This window comes from Physeter macrocephalus, chromosome 10, assembly GCF_002837175.3.
Source record: "Physeter macrocephalus isolate SW-GA chromosome 10, ASM283717v5, whole genome shotgun sequence".
NCBI lineage: Eukaryota > Metazoa > Chordata > Mammalia > Artiodactyla > Physeteridae > Physeter > Physeter macrocephalus.
In genome coordinates this window covers 36970045-36994665 of record NC_041223.1, presented here as the reverse complement: position 1 = coordinate 36994665, position 24621 = coordinate 36970045, and the positions used below count along the sequence as shown (strand labels likewise).

The 24621-nt window shown below is 38.5% G+C and overlaps 1 protein-coding gene and 1 long non-coding RNA gene across 10 annotated transcripts in view; one reads left to right on the top strand and one right to left on the bottom strand.

Moving 5' to 3' along the window:
• NCOA7 (nuclear receptor coactivator 7) overlaps window positions 1-12083 on the top strand; it is a 154050-nt gene extending 141967 nt beyond the window's left edge. For 7 of the 8 annotated variants that reach the window (XM_028494474.2, XM_028494473.2, XM_007130676.4 and 4 more), the window contains 5 exons: window positions 2928-3053; window positions 4358-4510; window positions 8946-9041; window positions 9482-9555; window positions 9937-12083. In XM_028494474.2, the coding sequence (XP_028350275.1) occupies window positions 2928-3053; window positions 4358-4510; window positions 8946-9041; window positions 9482-9555; window positions 9937-10072 (585 nt within the window). In that variant the 3' untranslated portion in view covers window positions 10073-12083. Of the gene's footprint in view, window positions 1-855; window positions 1661-2927; window positions 3054-4357; window positions 4511-8945; window positions 9042-9481; window positions 9556-9936 lie in introns of those variants that run through there. The other variant, XM_007130680.4, reaches the window with a different exon arrangement.
• The window catches only part of LOC114486957 (uncharacterized), a 57017-nt gene extending 32435 nt beyond the window's left edge, over window positions 1-24582 (bottom strand). Inside the window, exons 1-3 of one of the 2 annotated variants that reach the window (XR_003681439.2) lie at window positions 24494-24582; window positions 24205-24252; window positions 21383-21817 (exon numbers count right to left, since the gene is read on the bottom strand). This is a non-coding gene — a long non-coding RNA (uncharacterized lncRNA). Of the gene's footprint in view, window positions 1-21382; window positions 21818-24204; window positions 24253-24493 lie in introns of those variants that run through there. The other variant, XR_008618352.1, reaches the window with a different exon arrangement.
• Window positions 24583-24621: the final 39 nt, after the last annotated feature.

The window sequence follows — 24621 nt, the reverse complement described above, 5'->3', positions numbered from 1 at the left end:
TCTATTTTAGGGTGTTTTCTAGGAGGTAAGGATGGGGAGAGTATTTTTGCAAAATGGGATAATGTTCTATGTATAGTTTGGTATCTGGCTTTTCTCACCTGACATCTTGTGAGAATTGTATCATATTAAAGATTTTGAAACCTCATTTTAATGGTTACATAATATTTTAAACCTCAATCAGAATTTATTTAACAATTCCCCACTTTTAGGAATCGTGTTGGTTCAAGTTTTTCACAAGGATGAGATGATCTGTAACTCTGACTATTCCCCTAATTTCCTGGAAGTGATATTACTTAGTATAAGGGTATTGATTTTTTTTAAGGCTCCTAATCTTTTATATAATGACAATTTTCCAGAAATGTGAGGAATACCCTTCTTCTCAGTGTGCTTCTGGCAACAGAAAGTACTATTTCTATTATCCCTTTCTTAAAACTTTTGCTAATTTGAAAAGCTGATAAATGATATATTGGAATTGTTTGTACCACATGCCTGGCAAAGCACCTGGCACTTGCCATCATATAGAAAGCACCCAGTAAATGTTAGCTGTCATGAAGTGTCAGGCCCTGAAAAGAATGCTGTCTCACTGGCACAAAATCCAAGTAATTCTGCCCTAGATTGTGTCCAGGCTCTTGCATTGAGAATAAGTTCTGTCTGACCTGAGACTAGTCACCAATTATCTCCCAGAGCGTCATTAGAACCGACCCCCGGGATGAGCTATGTAGTGGCGCCCGATCTCCCAGGGGTACTGGAGACCCAAGAGGCCATTTTCGATCTGGAAAACTCACAGAAAGATCCCTGAAAATTGATCCAATGGTAATCTACATTTATTTCCATCCCGCTGATATCTGATCTGGGCAGTAGAGGAGGACTCATCATGCTTATTAGTCATTAAGATTAATATTTTGAAAGGTTAAAAGGTAAATATTACTTTGCCAGCTCTTTAGAAAAACTGAATCTAAACTAACGTTTTTCTCAGCCTCATATAAACCGGATGTTCTTTCAGTTCTTTTAAGTTTCTCATACCTAACAAACATGACGGTATTGAAGTGAAACGCCATCGTTCTAAGCGTAATGAACCTACCTCTGGTAAAGGCTCCTTTTCATCTTTCCTTTGAGATTCAAACTGATGTCAGGGAACACACATAAACTTTTAAAATGAAGGTTTCGCCTTAGGATGCAGAAAAAAAAATCTGAAAAGGCAGGGCAGGGCTAGGAAAGCTAGCTCAGCCTGCCGGAGGACAATTGGGAAGAAAAGTACAAGACGGAGAAGAAGAAAAAAAAACACACACACAACCAGGTTTTGTTGTGCTGTTAGGAAACCACCGTTTCAAAGGTGAAAGTGTCTTTTTACAGCCTCACAGCTGTGCCTAACAGGAAGTGTGTGTTTGCTCTAAATCCTAATTTGGGTGTGTTCCTGTAGAAATATTGAACTCTCTCCTAAGGGAAACAGAAACTCAATCATGCAGGAAACTAGATACTGCATAAACAGTTGTAGCTCAGTGTGGCTGTAAGTAACAGTGGTGTGGAGGCAGATAAGAGAAAAAACCTGCACCTCTTTAGAGAGCAAGCAGGCAGTTCCCACTACTTCACGATGAGAAGATTGCCCTTGGACATTCAGATTTTCTATTGTGCCAGACCGGACCAAGAGCCTTTTGTGAAGGTATGTTGGAGTCCTGAGGGCTAATCATGTGCCCGTGAATCCTCCAAGCTCTGCCGCTCAGATGCTTTGAAATGCTTTCTAATTAGAAAGGATCGTGCTGATATTTCAGCCAGAGCAGGTATTTTATTCACTTTGGAGAGAGAGATGGTGTGGTTTGCCCTTTCCCTTTGTAGTCAAAACTCCATACTGATTTTTTCATTCCACAGCCCCACTTTGTACCTGTGTTAAATGTAGAGTTCCCCCCAAATATGTGCTTTATTTAATACATTTAAAATGCTGGATTTGTGATTCTTCAACAATGTTTTCTTTAAGTAAATGCCCCTTGAGAAGAGGTAAAATTTAAGGGCTAATTTCCTTACCTGTAAATCCGGCTCAGATGATAGCATTTTGTAAACTAAGTAGTCATTGTCTGACAACCTTCACTGAATGTAATGTAAATGTTTTTCTCTATGATGCAAAAGTCATTAATATTTGTACTCAGGAATTTTGGTGAATTAGTTACCTTCTGTCTTTATCCTTCAATTTCAAAATAATTTAGTGATGTATCCAGACTTTTGGAGAGGCAAAAGAAAACAGATTTTTAACCTGGTAGTTTATAAGTGTATTTATGATGAAATAATAAATGTTGTGTACAACATCATGTTTCTGTTCTCAGCTCTGAAGGAAAGATTATTTTGATGGTTTCTCAACTCTCCATAAAGAATCATACCTAATTGTAATTTAGACTAAAGCTTCATGTCTTTGTATTGTTGCTTTCCGTAGATGTTATCATTTGCTATTTCTGTCAGGGTTGGTTGCTATGAACAGCCTTGAGAGAAAACATTAGGATTCTTGATTAAAGGACTATCCTTATCTTCCCAATTTCCCTATTTATAGAAGACTTGCTCATAGTATGATATCTGTTAGTCCCTTAACAATTCAAATTTAGATGCAGGCTAATGGAGAATAATTTAGGGCATTTCAAGGGTATAAGTCGCTTCTGGAGTTATACATAATTCTTACTTGATGACTGAACAATAGTAAAACTGGAAAACTTGTGACTTTAATTTGTACATATTAAGTGCTATAGCTGTACTGTGTTAAATTCTCCATTTGCTCTGAAAATGACATTGTGATTAGCCATTTCCCCCAAAGTGCTGGCTCAACTTATGTCCTGCTGCTAAAACCCTACCTGTTACAGGCAATTGTGTACCTGAGGTTCTTTATAGCAGGTGAAGGAAAAGCAAAAATACCGTTTTTCTTGGTTTATTTGTCTTCTCCATTTCAGATCATCACCGTTGAGGAGGCAAAACGCAGGAAGAGCACATGTAGCTACTATGAAGATGAGGATGAAGCAGCCCTGCCGATCCTGCAGCCCCGGAGTGCGCTTCTGGAGAACATGCACATCGAGCAGGTGGGTTCTTCCTGGGGACTTAGGATGGGTGTCTTCCAAACCTTAGAACACATTTCCCACCCCTGACATTTGCTCTTCTCACTTGGGGTGAAGCATGAGCCGAGTTTTAATGGAAGAACACCAGCAGCCTAACCAGGGCCCTTCTCTGCTTCTGAAAGGCAGCATCCCTGCCACCTTCTTGGGCGTGCGAGGACTTGGCCAGACACCTACCTCCATTCCCCAAACCTGAACAAAAAGCCATTTCTTGGCTTCAAAACAATTTTTAAAGTGTCCTACTATAGTCCTAATGTATTTTAAAAGGATCCAAATTTATCCTAATGATTATCGCAGAGTTCCGATGGTTTCAATTTATTGAGCTCAGTAAAAGTCATACAGCAAGTACACTTTACTTGCTTTATGAAAACCACCTACCACTAGGAGTAATTTTCCTTTTTCTGTACTTTTTTTTGGTTTACTTTCTGTTTTCTGAACATCTCTTACTTGAGTTTTTATGAAATACTATGTGCTTGTATTTGAACTTTAGTGAGGGACCTCTTGGTACTTCCCCCATCAGTCAGCTTAGAAACCTGAATTTCAGAGACCTTAAAGAATCAAGTTCAAGTCCCTCAATTTACAAATGCCATCTGTGAAGGCCCAGGAAAGCTAAGCGACCTGACCAAGCAGTTACAGGGATGGAGTTCATGCTGATTCTAGAACTATGTCAAGCATTCTTGAGGACTTCAACATTTTATATAGCCTCCTTTGTGTGTATTTTTGAAGAGATATGCATTATTGATATTTATGGCAGCCAAGTTTAAGTTAAATATTAATGTAAGTGAAAGGTACAAGTGTAATGAGGACAGACTACATCTGATTACTAGCATAAATCACCCGTGTCTTCTTGTTCTCACTTTGGTGGGAATTTAACAGCTGTCAGTCGCAGCTCTGAGCCTTTGAAGGTTTAGAAAGAACAATTCGAGAAACATGAACTGCTTGGTGAAAGTCAGGTTGAAGTGTAAACAAGAGAGCATGTGTCTAATTCATACCTCTTTATCAAGCTAGGTGCTGTATCTTCAACTATATAGTAGTATAGTGACCCTTCAGGATCATCCCTGAGAGGGAATGCATGCTCGGGGGAGCATCCTTGCCAAGGGATGATTTTCCCTTCTTGGTTTATAGTGGCAAATATTTGCTAGAGTATAGGGGAGCAATATGGAAGTAGTGTAATTATCGAGTTTGAGCCACAGGCATCTGTTTTGTGCTACAAGTTCATGAGTGATTTGTAGGCAGACTGTGTATTTACATCTTCATCTTTGGATTCACAGTTGGCCCGACGCCTTCCAGCAAGGGTACAGGGGTATCCATGGAGACTCGTATACAGCACATTAGAGCATGGGACCAGCTTGAAAACTCTCTACCGGAAGTCAGCATCACTAGACAGTCCTGTCCTACTGGTCATCAAAGATATGGATAATCAGGTGAGGCTTGTTCCTCTTATAGAGGAACATTTTTTTAATGAAGCTTTTCAAACCTACGCAACAGTAGAGAGACTAATACAATGACCTCTCATCACTCAGATTCTACAGTTAGCAGGACTTTGCCACATACACTTCATTCTTCCCTTTGTTGGCTTTTCTTCCCTGAAGTATTTTGAAGTAAATCCCAATTATTATGTCATTTCACCTCTACATACTTCAGAATGCATCTCTAAAAAAGAAAATGGAGCGTATCTCCAAATACAGTCACATTCTAAGGAAATTTTTTTCCTGTACTCATCATGGAATAGGAAGCTATAATGATATTCTGTAACCTAAAACTGGAGAAGCTGGAAGAAAAGTCAAGTCTAGATTTGGAGACAGTTGCAGAAAAAAGTTCCAGTGCCATACCAGAACTTCTTCCAGGTAGCTGAAGTGTAGTGCCCACCAACCTTGCCTGCATAGTTGCTGAGATGGAGAGCCAGTTAAGGCCATGGTATGTTGTACCTGAAGGGCCCAGTTGTTATGAAACAGGAGAAAATGCTCTGGACCATTGCTTAGTGCACTTTCACCCACGTTGCTGTCGGTCTTGGAGGCACTGGTGAAATCTAAATATTACCCCTATCTCCTTTAAGCTAATAATTCTTCCCTCGGTCAGCCTGGAGTATGAGTGGAATCTGTCCAGGTTTCTTTCATGTACCATCCAGGCAGACTTCTGCTTCACAAAAGGAAAGCATCTTTCAAGTCTGCTCTTTATTCATTTCAACTTGGTCTGTATTGTAGCAAGAAGAAATTTCTTTACACTTTTAAGATGCAGGTGTCATTATTTTCTCTTCCTGGCATTTGGAAGCAGGGTTTACTTGACAACCATTTATTTCTTCATCCATTCAGAAAATGTATAGTGAGTGTCTGTTAGATGTGGGGCACTATTAAGCATTGGGGAGCTTGCTGAGAAGCCATATAATTGGCATCATTTTAGGGGAAATAGATTTTTGCTGTCATAATTTGTCTTGGGAAAAACTAGCAGAGAGAAGGGGGTACTAAAGGCACTGTGCTTCTCAACTGTGGTCTTTCCAGTAAGTAGATTAAGAGTTGTGAGGAATAGTTTAGTTATTATCATTGTTACTACTGTTACTTACTGACTGAGAACGCTTTACTTAATCATAGTCCAAGCTGAATAGTAGGGAGAGTCAAGTTAAAAATTTAAATAATAAAACAAAGGTTTTTATTTTATTTTAAAACAAAGGTTTCAAATGGAATTACTTAGGGATTTAGTGAAATGTTTGCAAAGTTAGGTGCTACTTTTTAGATGAGATAGGGCTAGACGGTTTTAGACCACACACACGTACCTGCACCATAAGTACAGATTAGTTCTATTAATTTACCAACAGATAACTTGTTGGGCAATGTGCTGGCCTCACAGAGCAGGTTTTGATGATGCACAGTATTACTCAGCTTGCTATCAGCAGATATGTAAAGGAGGCCTGCCTGTACCTGAAGATTACACTGTTTGTCTAGAGGTGTAATCTTACTGGATCTGGTGCCCTGGAGGCATCTGTGTTATTTGAAGGCACCTGGACACTAACTCTGCTTTCCCCACCCCATCTACCCCCAAGGCAAGGATGCGGCCTGCTGTGTTTGGGAACATGATAGAACAACACCTGTAAATTTATCTGGAAATGAATTATATAAAATTCTAATATAAAAGCATTACGCATGCAGAATGGCAGGCATGAGGAGTTCTACAGAATCTATCCCCAGTGAAACAACCATTACTGGTGGGAATTATAAAAACAACAATCGCTTAAAGTCTCTGGAAATTGCCCTAAGGGCATACAGCAAGTGAAGAACCATTTATTTAAGAAAATCTAATGAAGCCCAGTAATAATAGTGAGATTCTGTGGCATTTGAAGGCACAGCCTGCTCCCTCCCCCAACCCCTGTTCAGACAGAAGCTTCCTTCTGGGCACATGTGGACAAGATGAGGATCCCTCAGCCGCCAGCTCCCAGGCAAAGACTATGATATGCCTCCTCTAGGGGCAGGTCCCCAGCACGTCTTATCCCCTACCCAAGATCTCTGTTTCAGAGGCTAAATTTCAGGGCTCTCTTCCTCTGACCAGCCCCTTCTCTGAGGACAGTTGCTCTACCTTCTGCATGGCAGGCCGAGAATACAGGGGTCTCTACTGCCCTTGCTCCAGCACATAGGGCAGAAGTTCCATGTCAGGTGAGCGGAGCCAAGACCAGTGGCTGCCCCTGCCCGGCACCCTGCTCATAAAACAGGATGGTATCTTTGAGAAAAGCAGGCCACTGTCCAGCCCCTAGCTCCAGGGGAAGAGGCGGCCCATAAAACATATAGCTCAGAAGCTCTCCGCAAAGCAACTGACATTATTTAGAAGAACATGGGGAAGGTCAAGCCAAGGGACACTCTAGAGAACAATGAAAATGTTGGTGGTAAACAACTAAGAGGAGGCTGGTAGTTCCATGAAGGCAGCAAACTAAGCTGTAGACCATCTAGTTTACCAGAGAGAACCGGGGAAAGAGACAGCTAAGGAGAGCCTTCCTGGAGTCAGGATAAACTTCATAGACTGGCCACAGAAACTACCCCTGCAAAGGGGCCCAAATTTAATTGAATGAGACCGTGGAGTAATTTGTACCACAAAGTATTGTGGAAAATAATAGAACAATCATCAGGTAATAGAGTCCGATCTATATTAACTTAATTCCAGTGAGATATAGAAATGTTACTCCTATATTGCTCTATTACATCTTTCCACTTTTTGTGGTAATTTTGTTATATTACGTTGATATATATTAGAAACTCAACAATAAATTGTTAACATAGTTGTTTGTATAATTTTTATCTACTAAGAAAGCTGAGAGAAGAAAGGAGAGCAATTATACATTTATAGGTTTTGTCATATTAACCTTCCTTTTACCACTTTGGGCTATCTTCATTCATTCCCCTGGATTCCTTTGTTCTGTTAACTGTCAAACGTTAAAATTTTCGATGGTATAGACCCAACAATACCATTACTCTACAATTTCTTCCTAAGTTAATTAATGGAAAAAAATAAAATGGACATTTTCTTACATAACCATAATGCTATATACCTAAAAAATTAACAATAATTTCTTAGTATCATCATATCTGCAGTGCTTAAACAGATTTCCATTTTTGCTAAGAAAATTTGTTACTGTTTTTTCCTTGTTCTTAACAGCTCTAGGAACAGGTTTTGGTATGAAGAACATGGGTTAGAAAGAATTTCTAGACTTCTACTCTACCTAATTTTTAGTATTTCAAGGAGCTAGGAACTGAGTGTACTTGGTAAAGAAGAGATTCCATGATGATGGTAATCCAATTTAAATTAGTTTGAAAACTTATAAGACATTTTTCAGGTAGACTCCATTTAAAGCATTGTTTCTTGGGACTTCCCTGGTGGCGCAGTGGTTAAGACTCCACCCTCCCAATGCCAGGGGCCCGGGGTTCGATCCCTGGTCAGGGAACTAAATCCCACATGCATGCTGCAACTAAGAGTTCGCATGCCAAAACTAAGGAGCCAGCGAGCTGCAACTAAGGAGCCTGCGTGCCACAACTAGAACCGGCACAACCAAATAAATAGATATTAAAAAAAAAAAAAAAAGCATTGTTTCTCAAGTGGGATTTGGAGAAGATATATCAGAATCACCTAGGGACATTTCCAGAATATATATTCTTGTCAGTCCTCACTCCTGCACACACTGGTCAGGATCTGAGCAGAGGATAGGAAGCTGAAGCAGTGGACGTGCGTGTTCTGAAAAGACTACTCCTTCCAACCCCAATAAGATATAATAGAAAAATCATTGATTCAGATACATCTAAACCACCTTTAAATCCCACAGTATTATGGAATTGTTACTTTTTTCTTAAAAGCCATTTTGAACTAAGATATATTGGATCAGTCATGTTAAGGATGTAGTTTTAATAAGTATGTTGAAAACTCATTTTTATGAATCAAAGGAGAGAAAAATTTATTTTCTCCAGGGAAATCTCTGGCCACAATTTTACTTATAAAACACATCAGAGATATGCCTTCATTCTCTCAACCACTCATTTCTGTGTGCAAGATGCATCTTGTTATTTAATGTTTCCAGTATGTCCTCTGTATTCACTGAAAGAAATTTGTCTCTATAGTGGACTTTGGAAGTCTTTTAAAACTGGAGCAATTGTTGGCCTTTGACAGATAAGTTCTCTAAGCCACTTGGGTTCTAATGAGAACTGGGGACATTTTATTTGTTTGATGGTGGTCTTTTTTATTTGGGAACTCTGATTTAGTAATGATCTTTGCTGAAAGAGATATAATGAGATCTCAGAATAGGATTGTGCTAAAATATTTCAGAAAGTCTTTTTTTTGGGAGGTTTATGGTTGAAAGTAGATAAGGTTTCTGTTTTCTTTTGACAGATTTTTGGAGCATACGCAACTCATCCTTTCAAGTTCAGTGATCACTATTATGGCACTGGCGAAACTTTTCTCTACACGTTTAGCCCTAACTTCAAGGTACCTAGATGAAAGAAATACCCAACTTCCTGGTGCCACAGTGTCAGGAGGGTCGGTGGGGTTGGAGGTGGGGGGCTGTGGTTGGAGCAGCAGCTGTCCCATCCCGTAACCTCATCTGGCCTCACTCTAGCCTGGCCAGCACTTCATGACTGCAGCACAGAAACTGCTTAGATTCCCTCCCCAGGCCTTGGGAACTGCTCTTGTGCATAGTCTAAGATCAGGGAGGGGTTGCAAGTCAGAGCCAACATGTGTCTGAGAGGTCTTTCCTACCTCATAACCCCTTTGGAGATCTAATCCTGGTGTGGGAGAGGTCTGGCCGTCAGGAGCTTCCTCAGCCAATAGGTAGTGCCCTTGCACACACACAGGTACTATGCTGATACTCCCTTTGCGAATTCTCCAGATTGAAATGTCTGTTCTCTGTCTTGTGTTTCTGTCCTAAGGTCTTTAAGTGGAGTGGAGAAAACTCATACTTTATCAATGGAGACATAAGTTCTTTGGAACTTGGTGGTGGAGGGTAAGGTTTTCGTTGTTATTATTAATTACCACCTGACCTGAGTGAGTCTGTTTTGACCCACGTAACTGAAACTTTGGTGTCAGGTGATTTTAGCTAGTCCGTGTGCTTCGATTATTTAGGACAGTGTGGTCTAACACATGACACTAAGAAATGAAGATAAAATGACTTAGTTATGTGTCTAAATGAGGGACTACTGCCACCCGTCTTTTAGGAAAGATGGGTCATTTAAATGAAATAAAGGAAATGTACCTTTTGTTTTACAAGCAGTTTAGGGTTTTCTCTGTTTACAGCATAAAAGAAAGAAGTTGGGGCAAGGGAGGACAGAAAGTGTGCACAAAAAATTGAGATGTTTTCACCATTCTGTTTTATTAACCTTTTCAGGGGACGATTTGGTTTATGGCTAGATGCTGATTTATACCATGGACGAAGCAACTCCTGCAGCACTTTTAATAATGATATTCTTTCCAAAAAGGAAGACTTCATAGTTCAAGATCTCGAGGTATGGACATTCGAGTGAAATTCAGACTGCCTTAAAATACAACATTAAAAAGACTGGGTTCAATCAGCCCTGCTAAAGCTGGCTGGAAGACCAAGCCCCAGCCCAGACTGCCTCATTCCATCATAGTGCTTTCTTTCTGCCTTCATCTCAGCGTGTGATCACATTGCAGAGAGATTCTGAAAGGTACATGTGGAAGGCAGACGATGAAGAAAGAAATCTGAAGTCCAGATTGTTGAAAGACTTTATACTCTGACTTCCTTCAAATCCATACAGTGAGGAATCAGAATATTTATAGATGTGAGTTGAATGCAATTTTTATTTTTGTTAACTGTGAAAAAGAAAATACTGTGGAAATATATACATTCCTTGTATATTTATCGATATAATTTTCATTACCAAAATGTACAGCATACTGTTGTTTGCCATGGAAAAGTTTAGTCTCATTTAGAAAAATTCAAAGTGCACAGCACTTAAAGGGAATATATGATTTTTTAAAACTTTTATTTATTATTTCTAGTATATTGTCTGAAATGTGTTGGCAGTTTTTTCTTTTAATGTGTCAAATCTTGAAATGAAGAAATGTATACATTTTGTGCTATGTTTTGGCAACAAACCCATTTGATTTATATAGTTTTATATTAAATTTATTTTGCCCTGATTGTTTAGGGTGATATGTATATGTATGTGCTGCTTAATGTCCAAATATATATATGTATACACACATATATATACACACATAATTCTGAATTTTTTAAAACTCAATACCAATGTTTATTGATTTGACTGCTGTAGGCCAGCTTTCCATTTAGTCGTTAAAAAGGTACATTTTTAGTTATTTACTCTGAACATAATTGTGTAAAGAAGAATAAGCTATTTCTCTCAGTCATAAGTTGATATTTACAGAAATGTATACCTTTGTGATCCTAGATTTAGGACAAACCCTGCTTTTGAAAAGAAAACGTTTTGCTTCTTATAAAATCACGTGTTAATAACAAAAATTGTATTTTTATTGGATTTTTTTGCATAATTTTCCCCAAGTGTTTGCATTAATGAACAGGCCTCTGTTTGAAATGAGACTGTTTTAATTTCTGTATATTTTATATCAAATGAAAAAAATGTCAAATTATCCCAATTGTCTTGATTTCTAGACTCTTTTATTTGAGAAAAATCAATGCAAAGAAATGCATTCATACCAAAATTGGAATAAAAAGTAAAAACTTGTTTTTTAATATCAACTCACTTTCACATCTTAAAACACTCTTTTATTAAAGTTAATAATAAAGACTTGTTAAAATTTTAACAAATATTATCGACTGTCAGACTTTTATGAAAGCCAAAGACTGCTAATGGAAAAAAATGTCAAATAATAGCCAAAGCTGAGAAAGTGGTCTGTCGTAAGTTACATACCCAGTGATCTCTGAAGGAAAAATTAATAAAAAGTAGCGTTTATATACCTGCATTTTAAAGAAGTAAACAGTTCTTAGAATGTTGGCCTTAAGCTGGCAGACTATTTCCTTTAGCTTATTCTCTTATTTTAGACTATTTATAAAAGAGAACAAATTGCCAAGTGGCCTCCTGTCAGATCAACAGTTATTTTACTCCACCCACATTCCATGCAAGTTTAAATGAACGCTATAAAATCTTAAGTCTATAGCCTGGGTGTACTTTCACCCAAGTTCTCCTATTGAGAACTCTTGATTAACAACTTACTGGCAGTTTAACCTTAATCTGCTTGTTAAATTACGTGTTGGTATGAGATACCAGGGATGTCTCATGATGATCACGTTTACCATTTATGCCATTTGCAACCATATGCTATTAATGAAATGGTCATTTTGCATATAGTTCACTCCTACCTAGTTTAATCCATGATATTATACTTGTGAGAGCATATCCAGATGCTGTGTTCTCTATTTAAAACAGTATTGTCCAATCAGAAATGTGTGGCCCTTCATTTATGGATACTGAATATATGTAATGCAGTGCTAGCCCAATATTTTCAATAAAGGAATTTATGCATTCAGTGTGACTTTCTTTCCTGAGGATTCATTCAACAAGTATTTATTGCATGCTAGAGCTTTTACTTGTATGAGAGGATGATGAAATATCCAAGACTAAATAAATAAGGTCCAGTGCTCATGTTTTTATTGCTGCCTTGGAAATTCCCTTTGTTCCCTGTAGCCACTCTCCTATTGTTTCATCAGTTCATGAAAACTGCTCCTGTTACAGTTACTAGAGAAAACTCTTGGCTCTGTCTAGCAGTTTCTCTGTTCTTAATCCTGGCTGTTCTTTGAATAGTGACTTTCTTTTTAACATCTCTCTTGACCTACTTCCTAACTAACTTCCATGAGAGACACCTTACCTTACCCTCTGATTTTCTTTGACATCCTGTCTCCTAGCCCCTAAAGATGAAGACCTCAAACAGTGTTCATTCCTTGCCAATTCCTCAGTTCATGAGTCTACATCAAAAGATGTGGATGGGAGGGGGCAACCAAATGTCTCACCAGACTCTGTTGAAAATGATTTAGATACAACCCCATGCTACAAGCCATCAGGAACACCCTGAACTAGTGTGAGAAGTATTATTGGCCTTCATTTGATTTCCCTTTCCTTAAATCCTTTTAAAGTTTTAGAGGCATATGAAACAGGACTAATAAAAGAAGTACTTTCCTTTTGAGGAAGGCATTAAGAATCTCTTAAACCAGAAAGGGAAGCTGAGATTCATGTTCTTCTTAGGATGCCTAACCTGTTTTTACCAATATAATCAGATAAAGAAAGGTACGGAGGTCAGAAACCAAAGGAAGTTCCAGGAACTGAACAGCTGTACTGGCCCTTTGTTCAAGAATTAAAAGCACCTTTGACTACTGCCTTCTGCCCGATCAGGTCACACGCTCCCCATTCAGGGTAAGCCCTAACCTCAGAGCATCGCATCTTCCTCCTCCTTGCCTATGACCATTATCCACAGTGATCTGCCAACGAAAGGTATCTTAACTGAAAAAATGAGACTTTACAATTCATACCGAAATCTAATCGAATCCTACTGCCTCCACCCTTCTACTTCAGGTCTCTAGTGGTTCAGAATAAAAACAAACCAGACAGAGACTCCCTGGTATGGTCAAGCAAGCATCCAAATGGTGTTTTTTGATAGAATATCTTTGGAGACCTATTTATTTTCTAGGTCAGTGCTGCTCAACAGAACATTCTACTCTGATAGAACCATTCCATGAATGTGCGTTGTCCTTTACGGTCGCCACTAGCTTACCATTACTGGTGTTGAACACTTGAAATGTGACTTGGATGACTGAGGAGCTGAATTTTTTATTTTATTCACTTAACCTTATTAATTTTATTTAATCTTAAAAGTATTTAAGTTTAGCCACATGTGGCCAGTGGCTGCCATGTTGAACAGCACAGCTTGAGATCAAGATTTGGCACAGCCAAATCGTTATGTCATCAGCAATGAACTCAGACTGTTACTCCCTCACCACAGAGAACCTTTAGTTCTCAGTACTTTGATTTGTCCCTGCCATTATGGATCCTTACAAAACGTGGTACCACCTAAAGTAAGTGTGTCTCACTGCTTAGGTCATCAACTAATAAAGTGACCAGAGGGTTCAGTTCCCTGATCACACTGAAAACTTAGATCTCTATAGGATTACTGATCCTCATCTTTAATGAAAAATAATGAAAAACCTCTCCCAGTGCCCAGGCCTTGTCCCAAATAACCATTTCCTGCCTTGGCCATCAGTATGTGTTTTGTTGCCATACTGGACATTCTACATTCTCCTATGGCAGTCCCATAGGAGCCATACCCCTCATCAGGCACCCATCCACAATCACAATGAACCACAGGAAGGAAAAACAATTTATTCCTTATACAGAATTGTGCAACCAGTTTCAGAATCATCAAGGAATAATGAACTGCCCCAAATACCTCAAACGGTTCTATTCAGTGACCAATCTTCCTTATTAAGCTTGCCAGCTGGGATGCCCAACGGCCACATGCACACCCAGAGAACCTGCCTGCCTGTGGAGAAAGTTTTCAATATCAGCCTGTTAGAATGAAGGGCGATCAAAAGGCATAAGAAAAGAGATGATTAGATAATCTTGGTGTCCTATTTCCCTATCAACAAGAGCCCATCATTTCATCAACCACTCCACTTCTAGGGTTACAAAAAGTAACCTTGATCTAGCTTAATATAACTCTGAGGTTACACTGAGGAATATGCTAAACAAGAAACACCTACAAGAAACATTTACATTCAACAAACTTGGATGATAAGGCATGTCTTCTCATGTCTCTGCAGCTAAAAAATCCTCCTTACCTTGACATACTTTGAAAACATGGGAATTCAGCCAATCAATTCAGCCTTTAATCCCCACAGCAGTCCATGGTTTAACCACAATCTCTACAGGCTGGTGGATCAGCCACATTTTACCTAACAGCTGACTGAGATCAGCCCTTTCATCTTTGAAGATTCCAATTAACAGTAAGAATATTTCTACAAAGATACGCTGTGTTGAGGTACTGTGTTGACCTTGAGAGCTGTTAAAAGGCCCCATTATTACTCCCTACACAGCAAGGCCTAGTCTTGTTCTCTTACAGCATTTGTTTCCCTCTTAGATCCTCCAAAGGGTCAGAAAAGTGGGTAGGTTTGACCTGGGGTGTCCCAAGGAGAGGTGGGGGGTATATGACATATGTCCCTTTCAGCAGATCATACAACCCTATCACCCAAGTAGAACTCAAAGCTTCTAAAGACTTCGAAAGGCAACAAAGCATGGATTAAGGCATGGATTCTCTAGAGCCAGACAGTCTGGGTCTGAATCTCAGCTCTAGAGCTTACTAGCTACGCGACCTTGGTTAAGTAGTTTAACCTCTATGTGCCTCATTTTCCTGATCCCCATTATGGGGATAATAATAACCACCCCATGATTGTATCATGATTAGAGCACTTAAAATAGTGTCTGACATAAAGTAAGCACTGCTAAGGGTTAGATAAATAAATTAATGAAGAAATACTTCCCTCGAATGGAGGAATCAACTAATGATGTGAGAGTTGCAAAGGAAAGTTCATCTTCTACGACAGCAACTTAGTTATGAAAACTACTTTCAGACATACTCAGTGGTTCCCATTTGCTATTTAGAATTTTTAAACTGAGGTTTTGTTTCTTTCTTTAATTATGAAAGTAATACGTGTTCATGGTAAAGTTTTCAAACAGTACAGAGGGAATTCAGTATAAGACAAACATTTCCTCCCCTATATCCCCAGAGGTAACAACCACAAAAGTCCCTTGTGTTTCCTTCTAGGGCATTTCTACGCATATATCCTTATTTATATCTTCTTCATATAAACAGAAGCATACTATGCACACTGTTCTTTAGTTTGTCTTTCTGATTTAACAATATACTATGAACAGCATTTTTTATCGATATAGGTAGACTTACCTCATTATTCACTGCATGGATCTGCCATTGTTTAAACAATTCTTCACTAATGGATTTTTTTTGGCTATTACAAATAATTCTTAGTGAACATCCTTGCATATAGAACTTTGTGCATTATGAATTTGTATATTTGTAAGATAACTTTTAGCAGTGAGTCAGAGTATATGCACTGTTTATATTAAAAGATAATATTAATTACTCCTCCATAAAAGTTATACTAGTTTACACCAACTGTGTATGAGTATGCCAGTTAGTTACCTCACACTCTCACTAATATTGGTTATACTGACCTCTTTTTAATCTTTGCTGAATGTTATCTTAAGTTTCATATTCTAATCATGAATGATGTTGAACATCTTCCCACATGTATTGGCCAGATTTGTGTCTTTTTTCCTGAATATTTTGTCCGAGTCCTTTATCCATTTTTCTATTGAGTTATTCGTCACCTTACTGATTTGTAAGATTTCTTCAGTATATTCACAAAATTAGCCCTTTGTCATAAACATAAATGACAAAATACAGCAAATATTTTGCTCAGTTTATATTTTTGAAATACATGCATTTTTAATACATGAGAAGTTAATTACAATTTCTTTGTAGTCATATTCATCGTTCATTTCTGATAAAATTTCTGGACCATAATTTTTTAAATCAAGTCAAGTTTATTCAGCATCATTTTCACTCTTTATTTAAACCTCTCCCAATAGAATGTATTAACACATCCTCACTTTACCTAAAATGCATCCTCTTGCTTATTCTATGCTTAATTACACCATCCCCCATACTTCAGAACATTCAGAAGTAACCTCCTCCAAGGTCAACTTCACTTTGCACTGGCCTGTAATCATCCCATTAACACATGTCAACATCTTCAGGAAACGTCTTGGGACAAGACCTGAATATCCATCTAAAGTACCATCCTCCAGTGAGCTAGCTAGAGCTAAGCAAGATTGATAGACGACTTCTAAATCTCCAAACCCTGCAACAACGCCTTGCTGAGAAATAAATGATGTATTAACAATAATAATATGAAGAGGAGAATGAGGAAGACAGGTAACATTTATTTATCATGACTTTCACCCTCCTTTTTATATGCATTTATCATATTTGATCCTCAAATTGAATATAGTGTAATTATTATCTCTGTGTTAGAGATGAGTAAACTGATTCCTCAGGTGGTTAGGTAACTTGCCTGAAGTCACAGAGTTCATGAGGGTTAAAGCCAGGATATGTATAGTTATGACTGACCCCGAGCTGAGCCCTTAACCACAACAGTATGCTGACCATTGTGTAGTCTCTACAACATCCCACCACAAGGTTACCCACACTCTGCTTAACCACCTCAGGCACGAAGATCCATAGTTTTCCACTCTGGAAGAACAGCTCTTTAATGGCTGGGAGGTCCTCTGGAGCTAACGAGGTCTTCTGCCTCCCTATAGCCCCAGTGCTTGGCAGGGGGCACGGCACCTAGGAGGCGTTCGATAAATGTTTGTCAAGTCTAACTGAGCAAAGTGCATACCTAAAGGAAATGAACGCCAGAGAATTTGAATTTGCCCAACATTGCGCAGCTAAGCAGAAGAACTTGGGAATAAAACAAAGGTTCTGGATTCCTGGCTCTCCTCCACCCCTCCCTGCTATATAGTGCTTAGTCACAAGTTTACAAGCATTATTCTTAATGTGAGGCAGGAAGAAATGATCCTTCCTCTAGCTGCTCAAGTTCTGTCCTTTGGGTCTTAGGGGTATTAAGACTGAGGAAGAGATTTCTGGGGGGTAGTGTGGTGGTGTGTGTGGATGCTTCCTGGGAAACGAATTCCTTCATTTTCAGATCTCTTGGTTACTGGCATTCTGAAAAGTGTAGACTGAAGGGAAGTTCCAGGGCCTCAGGGCTAATTTAGGGCACTGAAAGTGAGTCACATTCTGTTTCCAAATGTGAAATCTAGAAAATAGTTCAGAAGACCATTTAAGGAAGATCAAACTATCCAGTGAGCTTGCACTTTTGTGATAAGGTTGAAAGAGGGCAAAGGCATATGATAAACTGGATTGTCCAGTTCTAACTCATTGTGCTGATTTTGGAAGAAAGATTAAATCAGGCAGAAAAATCAAGGACATTTTATGTGGAGCATTTTTCATAAAATAATAATCTAGGCAAGTGTGCGGTACTGTGTAAGCATGAAGTAAATGTCAGCTAGATCCTGGAACCTCCACTTATCAGCAAGTTTTCAATACTTAAACTCTCTGTGCCTCAGGTTCCTCATCTGTAAAATGAAAGCAATACTACCTTCCTCAAAGAGATGTTAGAATTAAATGGATTAATATATGTAAAATGTCATTATACTATTCAATATATACATTTACTTGTTAGAGATGTGCTTTTTTCCTTTCCCTTCAACATTGCTTCTAAGATTCTTTCATGTTGTTATTGCTGCTATATTTCATTTCTGTGTGGGTTTAATATTCTTCGGTGTCAATGTACCAATATACCACTATTTAATCCATTCTCCTGTCAGTGCACAGAGTTGCTTGCAGTTTTGTCTGGCTCTAACTATTGTCCTGAGGCCCATGAGAAAAAGCTTCACTGGGATGGAACAGCTGGTCCATGGAGTATGTGAGTATTTGGCTTTACAAGGTAACTCCTCAATGTTTCACAAAGTGATTGTACCATTTACATGCCTATTAGAATATTCTGTCCAACATCTGATATTGTTAGATTTCTTAGTTTTTTGCCAATTTCAAGAATGTGTAATGTTATTTCATTGTAGTTCTAATTTGTATTTCCCTATTAATGAGGATGAGCATCTGTTAATGTATTTCTTAGCCATTTATCTTTTCTCCTTTGTGAGATGTCTATTCACGTCTAATGCCTATTTCTTCTAGTCTGTCTTCTGGGAAGCGGTCATACAAAATCCTTGCTGTTACTACCTTAAGAATAATAGACATTAGTCAGTCTGTTAATCCCATCTACCTTTGATGAGGAGGACAAATAGATAACATGATGATATCAGAGTTCCTCAGGCCCTACAAGGGTACTTTCTCAAGCATCTCCCTTAAGTGGGCAATATCTAGGGAGAGAGGTGAAAAAATGTTTGATTTGTGTTTTGCTTTGCAGATTTAGGCATGTATTGGCACTTATTAATTTGATTATGTGTTTTTTTTTTTTTTTTTTTTAGAAGCAGCATCAAGCAGTTTATTTGTAATAATATTCGGGTTTTGAAAAACCCGAATGAACTTTTGGGCCAATCCAAATAGTAAATATTTATTGAGCGCTTATGCATCAGGTACTATCCTAAGCACTTTACATAGATTATCTCAATTAATCGTTAAAATAACTTGTGACAGTCATGAGGTAAGTACTCTATTATTATTTCCCAACTGAGGAAACGGAAGCCCTGAAAAATTAATGACTTACCTAAGGTGAAACCACTACTAAATGGTAGAAATTGAGGAAGTCTGACTCCCCAGCCCATGTCTTTAACCAATTAGATAACCATAGGTGATAGCAAGTTAGTTGGTAGTACAGCAAAAATAGAGGGAGGGCATGGTGGGTGCCCAGAAGCAATTCTGGGAAATGATGGGCTTTTGGGGTTTATGCTGGGTAGGGAAGGAAGTGAAGGTAGGAATGCAACAGAAAGCATTGAAGAAAGATCAAGAAAAGAAATTACTAAGAAGTCAGAAAGTTGTTAGGACAGGTGCTTTCAGAGGTGTGAAGAGTCACTAAAGTTTAGGTTTTCAGGGCATCTGGGTAAAGGTCAAGTTAGAATTTTGCCACAGGAATAGGTTGTGTTAAAGAGGAATGGAGGCAAAGGGCACTGGAATCCCTTTGTGTGATTGAGAAGCTATGAATCACGGATGCTGAGGTTGTCTGAGATAACGCGAGAGTCTGGCAGCATTTGTGGGCCAGGTCCTGAAGCTCTCTGTGAATCTGGGGGAGTGACCAAGAAGCTGGTGCACGATGTGATTATGCTTCATGCTATAGCATGATACTCGAAAGGGCGCAGAGGGTGGGGAGTTGCATACAGTGGGAATGGGATCACCTGGACTGGCAGTTAGAAGCGAGAGAATGCCAACACTGCTTCCAAATCTCTCTCAGCATGTTGGAAGGTGGGGAGAAAAAGTTTTTGTTTGTCAATGCTCAAGGGAAGCAATATCCTTGGGGGAATGCCAGGTTTCAGTTAAGGCAAGAAGGTGAAGGTATGGTTCTGTGAGGAAGTTGAGGATACAGATTAGGGTGCTTACAAAGAAACTGTGGCTTTTAAAGTGGAAAGAGATTCAAAGAGGTCAGAGACAGAAAAACATTAGGGGAAAAAGAAGCATAAGACACTTCGGGTATCAGTTAAGAAAAATTTTAAAAAAATTTTAACAAGAAAAAGAATGAATGATGAAAATGAGATTTATTGGCCTTGAGATTATGAAAAAATACAGGTGTGAATTTGACATGAAAATTTACATTAACTTCAAGATGATGGAGGTGGGCTGATTTACATGGTAGCTGTTTTCTGTTGATGTGAGGGAGAAAGGAAGTGCCTCTGGTCTGGTTCTATTAAAGGTCTGGATCCCTCTATCATCCACCAACTGAATGATCGTGACTAGGCTGATTCATCTTTCTATGTCTCATTTTCTCCATTTCTACAATAGGGGTAATAAAATCTACTTCTCTGATTTGTCATGAGAATCAAATTAATTTACATATATGAAAGTGCCTTAGAAAACTGCAAAATGCCAGGCAAAGGTAAGGGAGTACTATTATGGTGTTAGTCACATCAAACTTTGTTTACGCTGAATTCTTTATCAGAAATGCAAAGTCTAAGTGTAATCTTATTTCTGATAAAAGTAGAAATTACTGTCAATGCTTTGAAGACATGGCTTTCAGGAAAGTATTATGAAAAAAAGCAGAAGTGTCTGCATTATATTCTGTAGGCAAGTAAACAAAATAACTTACCAGGGAAACAGCAGGAATGGGAAAGTTGCTATAAGGAGACGGGATTTTTTTTTTTCTTTTATCATTCTCTCCATTACAAATAATTTACACAGTTTCCACTTCAGAACAACAAATCAGGACTTCCCTTAAAGTACTTCAGCAACGCTCAAATAGTCAAAAGTTGGGACTCTGGGCCACTTGCCAGTATTTGTTCAAAGAGAGCTCTAAATAAGGCAGTTTAATAATCGGAAACTGGAAATTTCCCTCCTTTCCCACACACAAGCACTCCTTCCTCCCCTTCTTTTGCCTGTTAAGACATTTCACTCACTCCAACAGATGGAGGCCAAGTCATGCAGTACTTAGTACCAAGCAACAACCACTCTAGCCTTAAGTATTTCCTTTTATACTGTTTTTCTTAAGGAGAGGGAAATGTGTCCACACTTTTCTTTTACCTTCAGAATAATCTAAAATTCTTGAGACACTGGTGAAACAGCAAAAAGTTACTCCTATTTACTAAATATAAGCCAGAGAAGGTTTTTGTATTTGTGTTCAGGAAATTTCTATTTAGGATGTGGAAAAGGGGTGTTACTGATGAGATGATACTTTATGAGATTAAGACAAACTCACCAACACACTTTCCATATCCTCACTGCAAAATGGACTAAATACTGCACTATATCAGACATATGGTTGTAGTAGCTCCACTGTCTGTCTCTCCCCAAAACACCAAGAAATCTGCCGAAAAATGCTTCATGGCTTTTGACATCAGGGTTGAACAACTCAAAAATTTATGGAATGAGATTATTTATGAAACAGAGAATGATTAAAGGAAATGAAGTTTATTTGGAATCCTGAATTTTAAAAATCTGTTAAAATGCTTTCCTTATGACAAAAGTACTATATTTCCATTGTTGAAGACGTAAAATACACAGATAAACCAAAAAAAGGAAAAACATCAAGACATAATTTACCCATCCAGAGATCACAATGCAAATATATTTGGTACGTATTCTTTCAGGCATTTTTCTTACAAATTCATATGTATATTTAATAAACATGACTCATACTAGACATATCTGAACACATGTACACGTCAAAGTACCAAGATTTAAGAGCACAGGTTCCCGTTAGACTGCTTGGGTTGGGGTCTCTGCTCTGTCACTGACTAATGGGATGATACTGGGCTGCATGAGATCACCAAAGGAGTGAGTATAGCTAAAGAGAAGAGTATTATCAAATTGTATATGTTAAATATGTACAGCTTTTTATGTGTGAGTGGGAGGGAGAGAAAAACCTAGGACCAAAGCCCATTAGTGATGAGGTTTGGAAGAAGTGGAAGCAGCCAAGGAGACTGGAGAAGGAACAACCAATCAAGTAGGAGGAAAGCTGAAAGTGTGGTATGCTGGAAAACAAGAGGAAAAAAACGTTTTATCAAGAGGAAGATAATAATCAACTTTTGCTGAAAAGATGAGCACTGAGAAGAGACAATTAGATTTGGTGACATGGGGGTCATTGGCCACCTTGACAGAATAGTTTGGACGGGATGATGGCAGTGAAAGCTTGATGGGAGACAGTGTGAGAGGAGAGGGGGAGAGGGATTGGGAAGAGTATAGTCAACTTTTGGGGGGGAGTTTGGTTGCAAAGGAGAGCAGAGAAATGCATGGGTAAGCGATGGGGAAAGCAGACAAATAAAGGCTTGTTTTAGTATGGTATGATGTTCAGAGTTGGCTCTTAATAAATGTTTGCTACTGATAACAGTAATGTGACTTACATTCATATCGTATATTATTTTCAATATTGGTTATTTTTATTGAAGTGTAGTTAATTTACAAGGTGTTGGTTTCAAGTGTGCAGCAGAGTGTTTCAGATATATATATATATATATATCTCAGGGAAAGATAAAAAACATAGCCCATGTCCACACAGAGGGTAAGTTGTACAGCTGTCTAACGCTTACATTCATATCGTATATTATTTTCAATATTGGTTATTTTTATTGAAGTGTAGTTAATTTACAAGGTGTTGGTTTCAAGTGTGCAGCAGAGTGTTTCAGATATATATATATATATATCTCAGGGAAAGATAAAAAACTTAGCCCATGTCTTCACAGATGGTAAGTTGTACAGCTGTCTAACGCCAGAGCCTGCTCTGAAGCAGGGTTGCTACTGGCCCATATGGTGCCCTTTTGAAATTAGAAAAGAGCACTCCATTTCACAAACAAAATTTAAAATTAGTTTATTGTCACACAATTCAAATTGCTATTTCTCAGGGGAGCTATCCAGAACCCCACCTGGTAGCAGCTCTGTCTGTGCACACACAGTGCCTATATTTTTGCCGGTTCCCACACCAGGACATATACTCCAGACCATTTTAAATACTTTGTTTTGCTCCTCCCACTTCCATGGTTGGGAACTACATCAAGTCCAAGGTTTGGGAATGGGAAGCAAGTTTTTGAAAGTAACAGGTAAGTGAGCGAAGCAATCACAGGTATCACCAGGGACATCGTCAGGACAGGTGCAACTCCCCCTATGTCCACAGCAGCACTATTCACAATAGCCAAGACATGGAAACAACCTAAATGTTCACTGACAGATGAATGAATAAAGAAGATATGGTACACATATACAATAGAATACTACTCAGCCATAAAAAAGAATGAAATAATGACATTTGCAGCAACATGGATGCAACCAGAGATGATCATACTAAGTAATTCAGAAAGAGAAAGACAAATACTATAAGATATCACTTATATGTGGAACCTAAAATATGACAAAGAACTTATCTACAAAACAGGAACAGACTTACAGACAGAGAACAGACTTTCGGTTGCCAAGTGGGGGAGGGGTGGATTGGGAGTTCCGGATTAGCAGATGCAAACTATTATAAAGAGAATGGATAAACAAGGTCCTACTGTATAGCACAGGAAACTATATTCAATTTCCTGTGACAAACTATAATGGCAAAGAATATGAAAAAGAATGTATATACATGCATAACTGCATCACTGTGCTGTGCAGCAGAAATTAACACAACATTGTAAATCAACTATACTTCAATAAAATAAATTTTAAAAAACAAAAATGCTTCATTTCAGGAAAATTCATAGAAAGGGCTTTTTGACAAGTACAAGTTTCTGATAACTTTCATATCATACCGCTGAACTGGGTAAACCAGATGGCTCTATAAAACTATTAATTACATGGTATTGAGTAAACTGATGGATATGGTTATCATTTTTCGGTCTCGCCTGAGATATTACTGGCTTTTATTCTGTGTTCTCCAGATACAAGGAAACCCTTCCCCTCAAGCTAATTATGATTTATAGCAGTTTGGTAAATTACACCCCTACGTAGAACTGAAACATTTATATTTTCTCTCTACCTGAACCCTCCAGAAATTGGAAACTCAGAGGTTCCCAGAAACTTTATCCAATAAATAAGGAAGGCCACCTCCAAACAAGTGCAAGACTTTCAAGGTATTTTGGGGGGAACCTCAAAAAGAGAGGAATTCATCCAAATCTGTTAGGCAAAATCTGTGATAATCCCTTGGCATGGCTTTCCTGGCCCTGAGAGACCTTTTAAAAATTTAGTCTGAGACTCCTTATGAAAAGTTATAAAGAGTCCAAGCACCTGGGTTGGTAACACACGGTTTTTGCCTGAGTGGCAGAAAATTCAAGGAGGAAAACTAGTTAGAAGGATATCGCAATGGTCCAGGTGAGGCATAATGAGCCACTGGCAGTAAAGTTCCGCAATATTTCAGACTATAAACTAAAGGATTCCGCATTACCTGTGTATGAAGAATGAGATAAAGCGCGCTGTTCTGATCTAGCTGGTGCTGTTAACAACAACAACAACAATTAAAGACAAATGGGAAGTTCAGTTTCACATTTTGAGCTTAGCACCTAAAATTATCATGGCTGAAAATGCGTACACAAAGCATCAATTATGATCTTGTTGAAAACAAAGTTCTAGAAATTTTGTTCATTCTCTTAAAACCTACGAATTTATAAGCTTAAAAAATTAAACTTTAAAAACTTTTTTTTAAGACATCGTTATACACTTTTGGGGAACCTTACATTACGGGCTTCAGGGAAACGACATTCACTACGGTCAACAGGTTCCATTCCGCCCCGAGGCCAGGGCGCTCCCGTGACGTCACCGCGACGTGGGCGCGAGCCTGCGTTTTGGCGGAAGTCCTGCGTAG